General features: G+C 33.0%; 1 protein-coding gene across 1 annotated transcript in view; it reads left to right on the forward strand.

Moving 5' to 3' along the window:
- Window positions 1-16,719, forward strand: part of FAM177A1 (family with sequence similarity 177 member A1) — a 34,794-nt gene extending 18,075 nt beyond the window's left edge. The window contains 3 exon segments of the mRNA XM_031952932.1: window positions 7,397-7,463; window positions 11,279-11,376; window positions 15,338-16,719. Coding sequence (XP_031808792.1) covers window positions 7,397-7,463; window positions 11,279-11,376; window positions 15,338-15,559 — 387 coding nt within the window. The 3' untranslated portion in view covers window positions 15,560-16,719.

Genomic DNA, 16,719 nt, shown 5'->3' on the forward strand with positions numbered 1-16,719 from the left:
TCAAACATTATTCAAGTAGTGAACTCCCTGAAAAGAATGGAATTCAATTAGGATCTCTAACCAGTTTCCTGGATTTTGCCTCAGTTTCTAATGGTCCCACTTGGATGCTAGTCTCAGTCTTGCTTCTGTATCCATCATCTTTCAAGATCTCACTCCAGGCAAGATCTCATCCAGGCTTGATGAGCATTATGCTAAATGCTGAGGGATTCAAAGACAAAAATAAAACAACCCCTGCCCTTGAAAATTATGTTGTAGCAGAAGAGGTAACCATAGGCATAGGACTGTGCAAAACACATATGAATACCTCCTTGAGGTGGATGACATTAGCAACTGTAGGGATCAGGAAAAACCTCTCCCTGAAGAAAGTGATGTTCAAGTTAAGACTTGAAGTAGACTAAGAAGACTTAGTGAAAATTTATGGAAAGACTCAGGGAAAACATTCTAAAGACAGGGACTAGCCATTGCAGAGTGCATAAAGATGAATAATATGTTAATAATAAGACTGAAAAGTGAAGATGAAGTCAAGTTGTAAAGAACTTTTAATCTTCGAGATAATAGCCCATAGAGTTTATTTAGCCGGGAAGTGATATGATTAACTATTTATAGAAGAACAACAACACTAAAAAACTTACAAACTTAGATTAGTAACAGTGACCAGTTTTGGTCCTGAGTAACAGATAAAGAAACATTTTCTAAATGATGAATTGTGACTATGGGAATAAAATGTTGCATACATTGCTATTTGTAGCCATTTTTGTCTTGGTTTTTGTGTAATTGTTTTCCTTTTGTAAAGGCATAAATATTTCTTTTTAAAGAAATGATCATATCAGATTAGCTTGATATAATTTATTTAGATTTTAGTAATGGAAAAAAAAAACAAAGAAAAAGATAAGAACCCAGGGCAGAATTTGGGGGGGACCTTCTATACTTAAGGATCAGAAGGAGGGTAATAAATTGTTGAAGGGAGACCATTTTTTTAAGAATCGTCATTTGAGAAATTTTTTTTTAATTTCCCAAATGAAGACCTTTTGATTTTTTTTTCAGCCCCACTGATAGGATGTGAATTATTAGACCAGAAGAATGTGCCTCTGCTATCCTGTTTCCTTTGCTTGTGTTATATATGAAAGGAACGAGGAAAATAAAACAAAAACAAACTTCTCAAATGATCCCACTTTATAGGATTGTTGTGAAGAGAATGTTTCGCCAGTTTTTAATTGCTTTATAAATATAAATAAACATGAATTGTAATTTTTATAATAAGAATTTTAGTGGAAATTTGACAAGTTTATTTGCCTTTACTTTTTCCCCATAATTTATATGAAATTTACAAGAACTGTTCTTAATTTTTCAAGTAATAGATTTTTATTTTCATAATATATGCAGAGATCGTTTTCAGCATTTACCTTTGCAAAATCTTGTGTTCCACATTTTTCCTTCCTCCCTTTCCCCTTCACTAGATAGCAAATAGTCCAATATTATGTTATACATGTGTAATTCTTCTACATATATTTCCACAATTATCATGCTGCACAAGAAAAATCAGATCAAAAAGGAAAAAAACCGAGAAAGAAAACAAAAAGCAAACAAACAACAGTATAAAAAGTGAAAAATACTATGTTCTGATCCATTCAGAGTCCACAGTTCTCTCTCTGGATGCAGATGGCTCTCTCCATCACAAATCTATTAGTATTGACTTGAATTACCTATTGTTGAAAAGAGCCTTGTCCATCAGAATTGATTATCACCTTATCTTATTGTTGCTGTATACAATGATTTCTTGGTTTTACTCACTTTCCTTAGCCTCAGTCCATGTAAGTATCTCCAAGCCTTTCTGAAATCATCCCTCCTGATCATTTCTTATAGAACAATAATATTCCATAACATTCATATACTACAACTTATTTATCCATTTATCCATTCTCCAACTGATGGGCGTACTGATATTTATAAAATTAGCAAATTCTTTGAATTGTTATAAAATGTTAAAATACCTAGAGTTTTCCTTGGAGAACATGTTTTAAGTAGTTTGCAAAATTTAAGTTTATGTGTTATTTCTCAGTTTATCGAGCCCCTAGTGGAATGATAATATTTTTTATGTTTAAAAAGAATTGCTTTCCTTACAACAATTACTTAGAAATGTGATTGCTAAAAGATCCCAATGCATTTTTTCATATTTTTTCAGAGCTTTCTCAGTAAAAAATAACTCCAAATTACTTGTGTAGTTTTTTCTGAATCATTTTCTAAAAAAGAAATTGATTGTTTTTCAGTCATGTCCAGCTATGTGAAAAAAACCCCAAAAAACTCCAAAAGAATATTTATACACTGAATATTTTTAGATGGGTACTGTTTTGAATGTAGACTTTAGGAATATGGTAGCTTTAAAAATACTGTTATTCTTTCTGAGTTGTTTTAAAGATAATGCTTAGTTTTAAACATCAGTTAAAATTCTTTAACTAATTTTTAGTTTACTAAAGTTAGTTAGTAGTTAACTAAAGTTAACTAAAGTTTAGTTAACTTTAACTAAAAATAATTTAACCTAAAATTCTTTAAGGTTACTCAGTTACTCAAATAATTGTGTTCATTGGCATCTGATTTATTTATAAGTATATACCTCTTCCCTACCAACTGTTCCTTGTAACAAAAAAATTTTTTAAGAGGGAAAAACAAATACTATGTACCAATCACTGTACTAAATGTTAAGGACATATTTGAACTGGAATTAATCTACTGTGTAGTTTCTATTCCAAAAGGTTTAAAGATTTTTTTAAAAAGTTACCTTTCCTTTCCACCTGGGGTAGCTAGATGGCACAGTGGAGAAAGTGCTAGGCCTGGAGTCGGGAATACTCATCTTCCTTAGTTGTGAGACACTAATTATGTGACCCTGGACAAGTCACTTAATGTTTGCCTGCATTTCTTCATCCATAAAATGAGATGGAAAAGAAAATAGTAAACCATTCCATTCTTTTTTTGGCTACTTAAATAACCAAATTCTGAGTGCCATTAGAAGGCTGCCTATTACACTCTTTATTACAAGTTGTGAAATCATTATTTCTATATATGAAACCAATATTTGTTGTATGATTAAATCAATGCTAAACTAGATTTAAACATTGTCTCCTCAATTCCACTTAGTACCTTGTTTCAAGTTCTGGCCCATAATATCTCATAGGATCAGATCAATCATACTGAACCATGCTAAATTAGATAATTATTGTCTCTATTAACTCTAATGAGTTAACACTTTGTAAGGATTCCAACAAGTGCACAATAAGTTTTCTGCCATGATGCAGAAACGCCCTTGTTGAGCAAGGAGCAGTGATGCGCCACTGGGAATGGGTTTGATGTGAGGGTCACAGTATAGTTGCTAGTAAGCAGGGATGCCTTGACAGGGCCTCTCACCTGGGAATGGGTTGCTGATGTGGCTGGATTGTTTCTCTTTCCATTGGCAGATACCATGCATATGCAAAGCCCATAGGCTGCTTCTCTGAATGGTGATTGTGGATTACCTACTGTTCATGAGCTGATCATGGAACACATCATTGTAACTCGAGAATTAGGCTGGCAGTTTGGCACATGGAAAAACATCTTGGACCCTGGTTCTTGGACAAATGGAACGAAAATTGAAAACCAGTTCTGTACTAAAGCCTGTCTAGGAGGGAAATGTGCATTCATGTAGGGAGACTCTGTAACTTACCAAAGAAACATTAGATTTTTGGTGTTACTTGTTGGAATACAGTCAGTGATTATTTAGAGAATGAAATTGAAAACCAGACTGTATTTGTGGTCATTCAAGCTCATGTTTCAATGCTTTCTGTAAAAAGTGAGAAATAAAGGGCACCTAGGTAGCACAGTGGATAGAGCACCAGCCCTGAAATCAGGTGGACCTGAGTTCAAATCTGGGCTCAGACACTTAACTCTTCTTAGCTATGTGACCCTGGGTAAGTCACATAACCCCTATTGCCTCATCAAAAAAAAAAAAAAAGGGTGGGGGGGAAGAAATGGTAGTGTACTGACTGATCATATGTTCAATACCATAATAAAAAAGAAGGAAACAGACCTTAGTTTTATTAGAAAAAAGAGATGTATCACCTGTGTCATATTAGGTATCACTATGTTGGTTTCACTTATAGTTTCATCAGTCTCTCTTGCAATGTCCATATCTATTGTACAAAATAGTATAGTACAAGTTAGATATATAGAGAAGAATTATATAGGAATGTCTCAGTGGGTCTTGCCCGACAGGCTAAGATAGATGCTAACAATTGTATTAGGTGATAAAGATTTAAGGGAAGTATCATTGGAAATAGGAGCAGAAGTAAAGTTATTGAAACTCCAGGCTCAGTTACAATGTGATTACAGATATACAAAGGTTTGTGTACCCTTTTGCTATATAATCATACAGGACAAGATTATGATTGGGACAGTATCAAGATGCATTTGAATGATTTATTTCTCAATAACACAATTGAAGGTGACATAGAAAGTTTATATAAACTAGCATCTGACATGGAGAAAGCTTTTCATAAAGATTTGAATCCAGACAAAACTGCTGAAAAGATCATACATTGGTTTGATAATACCTCTTCATGGTGGTTAAAATTAGAATCATGGATTGCCCTGTATGTTGTTATGTTGTTTTTGCTTTGTTGTTGCCCTATAATATTAGTATGTCTTTGTAGATCTTTCTCCATTGTCCTTTCAGAGGTTGCAGATCAAGAAAGGACTTTTTATCTAAAAGATAAAAAGGGGAAATTGTTAAGAGTATGGGACCTGCCAAGAGGGAGTACAGAGACTACCTTGATCTTGGGTGCACAATGTTTTCTGCTGTGTTGCAGAAATGCCCTTGTTGAGCAAGAAGCAGTGATGCACGACTGGGAATGGATTTGGTCTGAGGGTCCCAGTACAATTGCTCATAAGCAGGGATGCCTTAACAGGGCCTCACACCTGGGAATGGGTTGCTGATGTGGCTGGATTGGCTCTCCTCCCATTGGGATACTATACATACACGCAAAGCCCAGGAGCCACTTCTCTGAAAGGTGATTGAGGATTGCCTACTATTCACGCACTGATCACGCTTGCAAAAATGTCTATCCACAAGACTGTAAGATATAATAAACTGGAGCTCTTTTCACACTATGAATCTCCCACCTCATTGATCTCAGCTTTGAGCTCAAAGGGCTCATATACTTTGAGCTCTCTATCAAAATGGTCGTAACATATATTAGAAAAAATTAGAAAAGAAGCATGCACCTCTTGCAGTATAAATAAGAGATGTGTTTTTAATCAAATAAGATAAAAACAAAAGGTAAAAGATAACTTTGATGACTTGGTATTGAAGTTTCTGCACAGATAATATTAATGTACCTAGGATAAGAAGAGAAGTGGTCAAATGGGTAAAAAAAAAAAATCTTTGTATTGAATTTCTCTTAAGTTTTTGATATCTAAAATTACATAAACAATAAAAGTATATAAGATCGTTAATTTACCAATCAATAAATGTTCAAAAGAATATGAACAAATAGTTCTCAAAAGAATTCCAGAGTATTCACAACCTTATGAAAGAATGCTCCAAATTACTAATAGAGAAATACAAATTAAAAAAACCTTCAGTTTCATTTCATACCCTGCAAATGGGCAAATGGCAAAAAATGTTAATGTTTTTTGGAGGAGTTGTGGAATGGTAAATACACTAATATGTTGCTGGTGGAGCTGTGAAATGGTACAATCATTTTGGAAAATAATTTGGAATTATGCAAAGGAAATGACCAAGATGCTTATATGCTTTGAACCAGAGACTCCATTACTGGGCTTATATTCCAAAGAAGCCAGTGATACAAAAGTCTCTCATATACTCCAAAATACTTATATTACTTTTTGGTAAGAGCTAAAATTGAAAACAGTAGATGCCTATCAGTTAGGGAATGAATAACAAATTTTTTCAGAAATGCGATGGAGTATTGATGTGCTGTAAGAAACTGTTTATGATGAATATAGAGAAACATGGAAAGATTTATGTGAACTCATGTAGAGTAAAATAAGTGGAGCCAAGAATACATTACCTACATACACATTGTTGTAGTTACCAACAATGTGAATGGAAAGAACAACTACACCCTAAAAAGTCAAAAGTAAATGTAACAAAAGCAGATGTCATACATTGCATATGTTTTCCAGAATTTTTAAATTCATTGATTTGTTATGCTGATTTTTTTTCTTCTCTAAAGATACTTTTTGTTAAATAATATGGCTTTCTGGGAGGTGAAGGAATAGAGAGGATTAATTGATGATATAGTTTTAAAATAAAGACAAAAGAAGGAAGGACAGACGAACTTAAATTCCATCTTTACCTTTTCTGGTATTTCTAGTTGGTTGCAATCAAGTATAGTACTTTTGTAATTTCCTTATTATGTAAACATTTGTGCCTTATGTTTCTATTAAGTTATACATCCTTGAAGGCTGGGACTGGGTCTTATAAAAAATTTGTATTCATGCTTATTGGTGTTCTACAGGCATATAAGTCCTTATTAAATGTGTGTTAATTCGTTGTCTGCTTGTTGCATGGTCTAGTCCCCTACACAGACCATCTAATCCCTCAAGGTCTCACTTTTTCTAATTTGTATATAATGAGAAGTTTCAACCACCTGTTATACCTAGAATTCTCACTTTTTTCTCTTGCTTTACTTGGATTCCATCAAGTCTTAACTAAAATTCCATATTCTGCAAAATGTTTTTCAGGGTCCCCTGTAAATGTTTGTGCCTTCTCTCTGGAGATTATCTTGAATTTATCTTGTATTTTTCTTGTTTGTGCATGCTATCTCTACCATTAGACCATTAGACACCTTTTGAGAGCAGGAACTTTTTTTTTTTTTTGGCCTTTCTTGGTATTCCAACTTTTGGCTCAATACCTGGCATATAGAAGGCATTCGATAAATAATTGTTGACTTGATTTGACTTCACTCTCAGAGCCCCTTCAGTTTCTAAAATTGTGCTTATGACAGTGAAATGACTCAAGAACGGGTACAAATAAAACAATAAGTGGTTTAGATAATAATTTCAACTCTTAGTCACTGAATAATTTGAGTTAGATATATATTTTTTGGGGAAAAATACCTATTGGTAAATTTAAAGGAAGGGTTGGGCTCTTTGACATTTTGGGATTCTTCTGTACAAATAATAGTTTATTTATTGAATTCCCTTCATGTGCTTATAGTTTTAAATGTTCTCTTTGAAATTCTCTCCAAAAAGCTTTTAGAAACTTGCTTAAATTTTAGACAGTGTAGTTCTATATTCTGTCCACATAACGAATATTAATTTGGGTTTGCCTGCTGTATACACAGTAACAATGTTATAGTGTTTTAATGTTGCTACAAATTACTTTGATTTTTTACTGTTGCAGACAAAACTCCCCTGGGGTCCCTACTTATGGTTTTACATGCTTCGTGCTGCCACATCGACCCTTTCAGGTATTGCTTTAATATTTGAGTACTGTAAATAGCAGGTGACTTAGCAACATTGAATTTAGTAAGCCATATTAATGAAAGAAGGGAATGGAATCAAAACAACCTTTCTTTATCTCCTGCCTATTCTGCCTCACATATCACTTCCTCATTTTATTATTATATCACATTCCTCACAATGATGTTTAAATGGCTACACCTGCTTCCCTTTATTTTTATCTTCTGAGCAATTTTTGCTATAATTGATTGTCTCATATATTTTCTTTTCCTTGGCTTTCATGACTTCGTTATCCCATTGTTTCCTCTTCCTAGCTTTCTGACTATTCTTTCTCAGCCTGATTTGCTAAATCATTATCCAGATTTTGTTCCTTAATCTCAAGTATTTGTAGAAGGAATCAGACTTTACTCATGACCCTCTTGACTTTTCTTTCCAAACTCCACGTGTTAGAGATGTCATTAACTTTCATGGGTTCAGTTACTATATCTATGAAGAAGATTATCCAAATTATGTATACATAATTCTGTCTCCTGAATTCCAGTCCTGTATCACTATTAGCTATTCCCTGGGAACAAGAACTGTTTCATTTTTATCTTTAAATCTCCAGGTGATTGACTGAAATCTCTGCCTAGATGGTCCTTTAGGCATCTTAAAATCAACATCTTCTATCCTCCCTAGACCTGCCCTTTCTATAGATTTTTCTTGTTTTCTTTTGTTCACTTAATTTCACATCCTTGGAGTCATTCTTCATACTTTCATACTTTTCCATCTAATCAGTTGCCGCATCTTGTTAGTCTGCAATATTTCTTGCATCTATCTTTATCTTTTAACTCATGTGGCCACTACCCTCATATAGAACTTTTGCTTGGATTTATTAAAATCTTTTATTGCTGCCTCATGTCTTAACATATTACCTGCAATTTCTTGCTTGTGACAAAAAAAAACAAAAACAAATCATTAAAAAATATACTTTATATAATGCTATATATAAAATTTATACAATATTATATTTCAGTAACTTTTCTGCAATAATGAAGGACTGAGAGACTGATCTCTTATTGTCTAACTCTGAGATTTTCGTTGATTTTTCAGTTATTCAAAGTTCAATTTTATTTTCAGATATTTTCATTTATATTCTGGTAATCATATGTTACTTTCTTAGTATTGCCTATTTTACTTTGTCATTTAAAATTTTTTCCCCATATTTCTCTTAATTCTTATTATTCATTGTTTCTTATTGCATAATGCTACTCCATATTGTTTGTTATCTCATAGCTTTCTAGTAATTTCCTAATGATTGTAATGTACTTTTTATATAATTCTTTGCTCCCATAGGGTTCTACTATTAATATTTTGATATGTATCAGATCTTTGTTTCTGTTTATTTCTTTGTGACATTTCCCCAATAAAACTGTATCATAGCTGATTATGCACAGATCAGTCATTTTGCATAATTTCAAACTGTTGTCCAGAATGATTAGACTGTTTCACAGCTCTACCAACAGTGCATTCATGTTTCTCACCTTCTAGTGGTGACTTTTTTGCCAATTTGCTTAATGTGATGTAAGACTTCAGAGTTGTTCAAGTTTACATTTACTTTACATTAATGATTTATAACTTGTTTTCATTTGGGCAATTGTAGTTTGCAGTTATTTTGAAAACTTTTCATATCCTTTAACCACTTAAATATTAGGGAATGTTTCTTGATTTTTGTCAGTTTCTGTATAGTTTGAATATCGGTTTCCTCAACTATATTTGACTGCAGGTATTTTTCTACTTTTTCATTTCTCTTTTGATGCCATCTTTGTATCATTTATTCAAAATCTTATGTATCTAAGTTTATGTATTTTAGCTTTTATGATCTCTTCTATCCCTAATTGGTTTAAGAATTCTATTCCTAGCCATTTTATGAAAGTTGCATCATTGTTTTCAGAATGTTTTTATGCTATGATGTATTATATTTAAGTCACAATCATTTTGAGATATATATATATATATTGCATATGGTATGGTATAGTCTAAATTTAATTTCTGCCAATAAGCTTTCAAGTTTTTCTAAGAATTCTTATCAAAAAGGTAGACCTCTTGTTAATTTACCAAAACTAGGCTTCTGTTCTTTATTATTTCAATTTTTTCTTTATTTCCCCTAACCTGTTGATCTATTTTTCTGTTTTGTTGTTGTTGTTTTTAAATTTCAGCTGAGGCATTCCTTCTGATTGGTTCCAGTAGGATGTAAATTCCTTCAGGCTAGAGAATATTAAATTTTTATATTTGTAATTCCAGCACTTAGCACAGTGCTTGGCACATAGTAGTCAGTTAATAAATATTTATTGATTGATTAGTTTCCCTAATTGTGTTTTCTCTCTAGTCTGTCATATACACAATTGCCAACTGGTATTTCTAAAATTTGCTCCTCTCTAAGAATGTTCAATATCTTCCATTTCCACTAGAATAAAATAAAAATGTCCAGCTTAGCATTTAAAGCCCTTCACAGTTTGGTTCCAATCTTCTTTTCCACATAAATTTTGGAAAAAGCAATACTTTATAACTCTCTTGGCCGCCTTACTTTTCCCACATACAGCAGTACATCTTTGATCTTGGAACCTTTGTTAGAAGTGATCACTATGCCAGGAATGAACTTTTTTCCTCATATAAGGATCTAAATATACTAGAGATTTAATATGGCTATTAATGTTTCCTATCTCTTAATTATTTTGTATTATTTTCTATATATTTTCTCTGTCCCCCTCTCCAGTCTCCCATTGTTCACAAAATCATATGAGGACAGGGATGGTTTTGTTTTGTCTTTTAGTATGTATTTAGCGTTTGTTTTATTGTATTTAAAAAAAATTTTTTTGACCTAGAGAATTTATATCCAATGTAATATCCAACCGTAATAGTCAAATGGCATTCCATTTATGAGTCCTACTTGTTTTTGTTGGATTTTGACCCTATTGCTCTTCTTATTCTGTCTCTTCCTGAAATTGAATTATATTCTCTTATTCAAGCTCATCAGCTATTATATATTTCAGTGACATTACATTTAAATTAAGATAAAGTTAGAAAAGTGATAGTTTTGAAATATCTTCTTTGATTTCTCTGCAGCATTTGACAACTGATGGCTGTCCTTTCCTTTTGGATGCTGTCTTTTCCTTTGACTTCCAAGATAACATATTCTTCTGGTTCTATTCATATTTCCCCATTTACTCTTTTTCTTTCACTGATTCTTAAACCTCTTGATACTCTTTAAGGTGAGGTTTCTCAAAAGTTCTGTTCTTGTCCATTTTCTATACTCCCACTATATTCTCTCACTTAGAAATCTCATTCGTTTCTATGATTTCACTTAACTTCATTTCCATGCAGATGACTCCTAAATATTTCCTTAAATATAAATTTAATCATACCTGGGCCTCAGTTTCCTAATCTACAAAATGAAGTTGATAAGCTAAATAACCAAGGGTTCCTTTTAGCTTGAAATCCTCTGATCCATGCTATTTCTGTTCAAACTTGTTCCCTATTGCATAGGGAATACTGCAGCTCAAATAGATTGCTAACTGCCCCAACTAGTATTTCTTCCCCTTCCCTACCTATCCTCTGAATAAAAGCTCAAATGTTACTTTTTCTACTTAAGGTATTTCATACTAGAAAATAAATTCCATGTTAGTAGAGTTGTCCTATTTAAACTTTTCCCCTTCCTTCTTACCTAATTTATTACTCTATACATAGTAAATAATTAATAAATGTTCGTTGAATTAAAAATTAAATGCTGTTATGTTTAAGTTTTTATTCAGATTTCTCTACTATTTTAAATTTGTACCTTCAGTGTGTGACTTTCTTGGAGAGAAGATTGCATCACTTCTGGGTATCAGCACCCCAAAGTATCAATATGCGATTGATGAATATTATCGGATGAAGAAAGAGGTGTGTCTTTCTTTACAGCTTTCTTTTTTTCTTTTATGCTCAAGGTTTGTATGGACATAAATTAACTTACCTATTTAACCCATATTTTACAAAAAGAAATCTATTTCCATTAGGAATTTTATCCTAGAGTTATTGATTTCAGATCCAGGTCTACTGTATTTTCATACTTTGACCAAAATTTCACTCTAAACTATTAGAAATCTATTCTGTGATTTATGTACATCACAGGAGCTATGGAGGATGTCTACATAAAGCCGCCAGGCTTTCCTTTTTTCAACTAGTCTCTGAATAGTCTAAAGTTTACCCTTCTCAATTGATAAATGGTCAAAGGATATGAACAGACAATTCTCAGACGAGGAAATTGAAACTTTCTAGCCATATGAAAATATGCTCCAAGTCATTATTAATCAGAGAAATGCAAATTAAGACAACTCTGAGATACCACTACAAAACTTGTCAGATAGGCTAGAATGACAGGGAAAGATAATGCGGAATGTTGGAGGGGATGTGGGAAAACAGGTACACTGATACATTGTTGGTGGGATTGTGAACATATCCAGCCATTCTGGAGAGCAATTTGGAACTGTGCTCAAAAAGTTATCAAATTGTGCATACCCTTTGATCCAGCAGTGTTTCCACTGGGCTTATACCCCAAAGAGATACTAAAGAAGGGAAAGGGACCTATATGTGCCAAAATGTTTGTTGGCAGCCCTGTTTGTAGTGACTAGAAACTGGAAAATTAATGGATGCCCTTCAATTGGAGAATGGTTGAGTAAATTGTGGTTTATGAATGTTATGGAATATTATTATTCTGTAAGAAATGACCAACAGGATGAATACAGAGAGGATTAGTGAGACTTGCATGAACTGATGCTAAGTGAAATGAGTAGAACCAGGAGATCATTATATACCTCAACAACGATACTATATGAGAATGTATTCTGATGGAGTGGATTTCTTCGACAAAGAGATCTAACTCAGTTTCAATTGATCAAGGATGGACAGAAGCAGCTACACCCAAAGAAAGAACACTGGGAAATGAATGTAAACTGTTTGCATTTTTGTTTTTCTTCCCAGGTTATTTTTACCTTCTGAATCCAATTCTTCCTGTGCAACAAGAGAACTGTTTGGTTCTATACACATATATTGTATCTAGGATACACTGTGACATATTTAACTTGTATAGGACTGCTTGCCGTCTTGGGGAGGGGGTGAAGAGAGGGAGGAGAAAAATCAGAACAGAAGTGAGTGCAAGAGATAATGTAAAAAAATTACCCAGGCATGGGTATATAGGTGACTCAGAGGATGAATACTTATACTTGGGATCAGGAAGACTATAATTCAAATTCAGCACCAGATACTTATCAACTGTGTGACTCTGGGCAAGCATTTAGCTTCAGTTTCCCCTTCTGTAAAATGTAAAATAGTAGCACATCCCTAATAGAAATATTGAGAGGATAAAATAAGATAATACATACTTTGCAAACATCCATCTCCTTCTTCTACTTCTCCAGTTTATGTCTGCAAATCTATAGAGGGCCTAAATACACTGCAAGTGTCCTAATATTTAATGGAAATCAGTGACACTAAAATTGGTTTAATTATCTTCATAAAGTATCAATCTTTTTGACATTTTTATTTCATTAGAATAAGGACAGATTTTATGGTAATTATTGTTTTATATCATGGCGTTTGAGTTTAATGGAAATTTTCTTCATAAAAATTTAGATTTGGACCTATATTTGCTCTATAACTTGTTCAGTAGTTTTGGTCATGACTAATCTTCATGACCTATTTGGGGTTTTCTTGGCAAATTTTCTCCATTCTACTTCTTAAAACTCTTGTTTCTTTCAAAACCTCATTCAAGTATTACTTTCATCCTCTAGCTACTAATCACTTCCCCGTTGAAATTATCTTGTTTTTATTTTCAATCAACCAATGAGTATTTATTAAGTAACAACAATGTCCCAGGTAAAGGACACAAACTGAAACAATCTCTACCCAAGGAACTTTAATAGGGAAAGACAACATTTATGTTTATAAGTAGGTATAGAACATATTCAAAATTAATATAAGAAGTTTTGGGAGACAAAGAGATCTTAAAGGAGGGAAAGGGATCCATATGTGCAAAAATGTTTGTGATAGCCCTTTTTGTAGTAGCTTAGAAACTGGAAATTGAATGGATGCCTATCAGTTGCAGAATGGCTTAAAAAATTATGGTATATGAATAATTATGGATAAGGATTATGGATGAATAATTATTGTTCTGTAAGAAACAACCAACAGGATGATTTCAGAGAGTCCTGGAGAGACTAAATGAACTGATGCTAAGTGAAATGAGCAGAACCAGGAGATCATCACACACAGCAACAAGAAGACTATACAATGATCAATTTTGATGGGCATGGCTCTCTTCAACAATGAGATAATTCAATCCAGTTTCAGTTGTTCAGTGCTGAAGGCTATGTACACTCAGAAAGATGACTGTGGGAACTGAGTGTGGACCACACCATAGCATTTTCATGCTTTCTGTTGATGTTTGCTTGCATTTTGTTTTCCTTCTCAGGTTTTTTTTTCTAGATCTGATTTTTCTAGTGCAGCAAGATAACTGTATAAATATGTATACATATATTGGGTTTAACATATCTTTTAACATATTTAACATGTATTGGACTAACTGCCATCTCAAGGGGAAGACTCGGGGGAGGAAGGAAAAATTTGGAACAAAAAGTTTTGCTAGGGTCAGTGTTGAAAAATTACTCATGCAAATGTTTTGTAAATAAAAAGCTTTAATTAAAAAAGTTTTGGGAGAAAGCACAAGCATCTGGGGAGGTAGAGATCAGGAAAAGCTTCTTGTGGAAAAAAGTATGACTAATGTCTTGATGGAAATCAAGATGTCTAAAGAATTAGATATTTAAGGCCATCTTCCTTTCTCTTCTCTTGAAATTGATAGGACGCTCTAATCTTTTTCTTCGGTGGATAGAGTACTGGTCCTGAAGTCTAGAAAACCTGAATTAAAATCTAGCGTCAGACACTTAATGGTTGTGTGACCCTGGGCTTCTTGTAGAATAGTGTTGGGGCTATATGTCTTGAAGAAAAGAATATTATAAGGCAGAGGTAGGCCTCTGTTAGAAAAACAGACCAGTTTGTCCAGATCAAAGATTGTAAGAGGGTAAGTAATGTTCAGTGAGGCTAGAAAAGGTTAGGCCCAAGTTGTGAAGGGTTCTAAAAGCCAAACAAGTTTTTATTTGAAACTAGAAGCAATAGGAAGCTCCTGGAGTGGTAATTTCCTCTCAAGGGAAGAGAACAAACATATATTAATCAATTAATGTGTTGAGCACTGTGCTAAATGCTTTACAAATATTATCTCATTTGATCCTCACAGCAGTCCAGGAAGTAGGTGCTATTATCCATGTTTTATAGTTGAGGGAAATTGAGGAAGACAAAAGGTGACTTTCCCAGGATCACATAGGTAGTCTTAAACGTCCTTTGACCTCACATAATATTTTTTATTTATCTTTCACAAATGTGATTATATATTACATAAGAGCCAAGTCTCTGTTACCTGGCCCAAGGCTTTGTATGTAAGTATATAATAAAGGATTATTAAATGAATCCTCCAAGACCCAATTTAAATAGTGCTTGCTCTAAAATATCTTTCTTTCTTTTTTAGCTGAGGCAATTGGGGTTAAGTGACTTGCCCAGGGTCACACAGCAAGGAAGTGTTAAGTGTCTGAGACCCTGTCAAACCAGGAGGTTTGAACTCATATCCTCCTGACTTCAGGGTTAGTGCTCTATCCACTGCACCACCTAGCTGCCCCTTAAAATATCTTTCAAGATAATTCTAGCTCAAGTAATTTCTTTTTCTAATCCAGATGGTAGTTTTTATTCTTGACCTTGTTAATTAAGAGAAAACATTTCATCATTAAACTTACATGTATTTAATTTTATCTCTTTTTAGGAGGAGGAGGAAGAAGAAGAAAATCGAATGTCTGAAGAGGCAGAAAGACAGTATCAGGATCAGCAGAAGAAGCTCCAGGCTGACTCTATTGTTCAAATGAACCAGCCAGACACTGTGGCATCAAGTTCTTTTGTTAATCTTAATTTTAAAATGGATGGAGACTGTGAAGTAACTATGGAAAATAAACAAAATCTAACTCCTATTGGCCACAACTTAGAATAAAACAACTTAGCAAATTTCAAACTCCAGGGCATTTTTTTTTTTTTTTTTAAATTTAAGGAAACTTATGGTGAAGTTTATAACTAAAATTTTGTTAAAAGGGATAATTCTACATGAAACCCAAGGTCACACAACTATTAAGTGTCTGAGGCTAGATTTTAATTCAGGATAATTTAGGATGTCTCTTAAAGAATCCAAAGTCTGTCTAGTAAACAGCAGTTTTCTTTCAAACATATGATTGATTATAGACATAAGCATAGGCTAAAGCTAATTATCTAACATATATATATATATATATATATATATATATATATATAAACATAAAACTTTTTTGTCTAAATGTCTTATGACAATAGGAAAACATGCCATTTTTTGTTTATAACATGGCAAGGAAGATGGTGAACTGAACTTGTATTCCTAAATTTTCTAAATAAAATTGGATTTTTTAAGATAATATTTTAAAATTTGTATCCATATTTATGTTGATTCTAGTTAATATACTATTAGAGTTACTTTCTTCAGTGCCTAAAATTTTGTCTTAGAACAAGATGGAAACCATTTTTTTCTTGTTAGTTTAGAAAAATTCATATTCCATGGAAAGTAATATTTAGTTAGAATGGAACTGTTCATTTCTATTCTTCCCAATTTAGGTTTTAAGATTAATTTTGGCTTGTTTAAACCTCCTTAATCTTGATTTTTTCCTCATAGTAGAATTAGGGACCAAATCAAATTTTGTCTCATTTCAAATTGAAAAATATTAAAAAATACTTTTTATACAAGCTGTAAAGATCCATTAGCAACTGAATAAATTACAATGAGCATATAAAAGCATATTCAGATTTCTCAGATTCTAGATTTTGGCAATGAAGTTTTTGCCTTTACTTCACTTTTTTGTTTTCCAGTGGCTAGAAGTGATTGATATTTTAAATTAGCATAATCAGTCCATAACCCACCATGTTATTTGCAAATTTTATATAGGTGTAAGAAGTTACTTTTGGATATGTGCTCAAATACATAATCAGTACGCATGTGAGATTTGTTTGTGATGGTCATTTATAACTTTAAGAAATGCAGGGACAGGAAAGAATGAGTGATGTGTTTTATTAAATGCTGCTTTTAAAATCCAGTGTTTCTAAAACACAACAAAAAACTGAATAAGCTTT

The sequence above is a fragment of the Sarcophilus harrisii genome, chromosome 2 (assembly GCF_902635505.1).
Source record: "Sarcophilus harrisii chromosome 2, mSarHar1.11, whole genome shotgun sequence".
Lineage (NCBI taxonomy): Eukaryota > Metazoa > Chordata > Mammalia > Dasyuromorphia > Dasyuridae > Sarcophilus > Sarcophilus harrisii.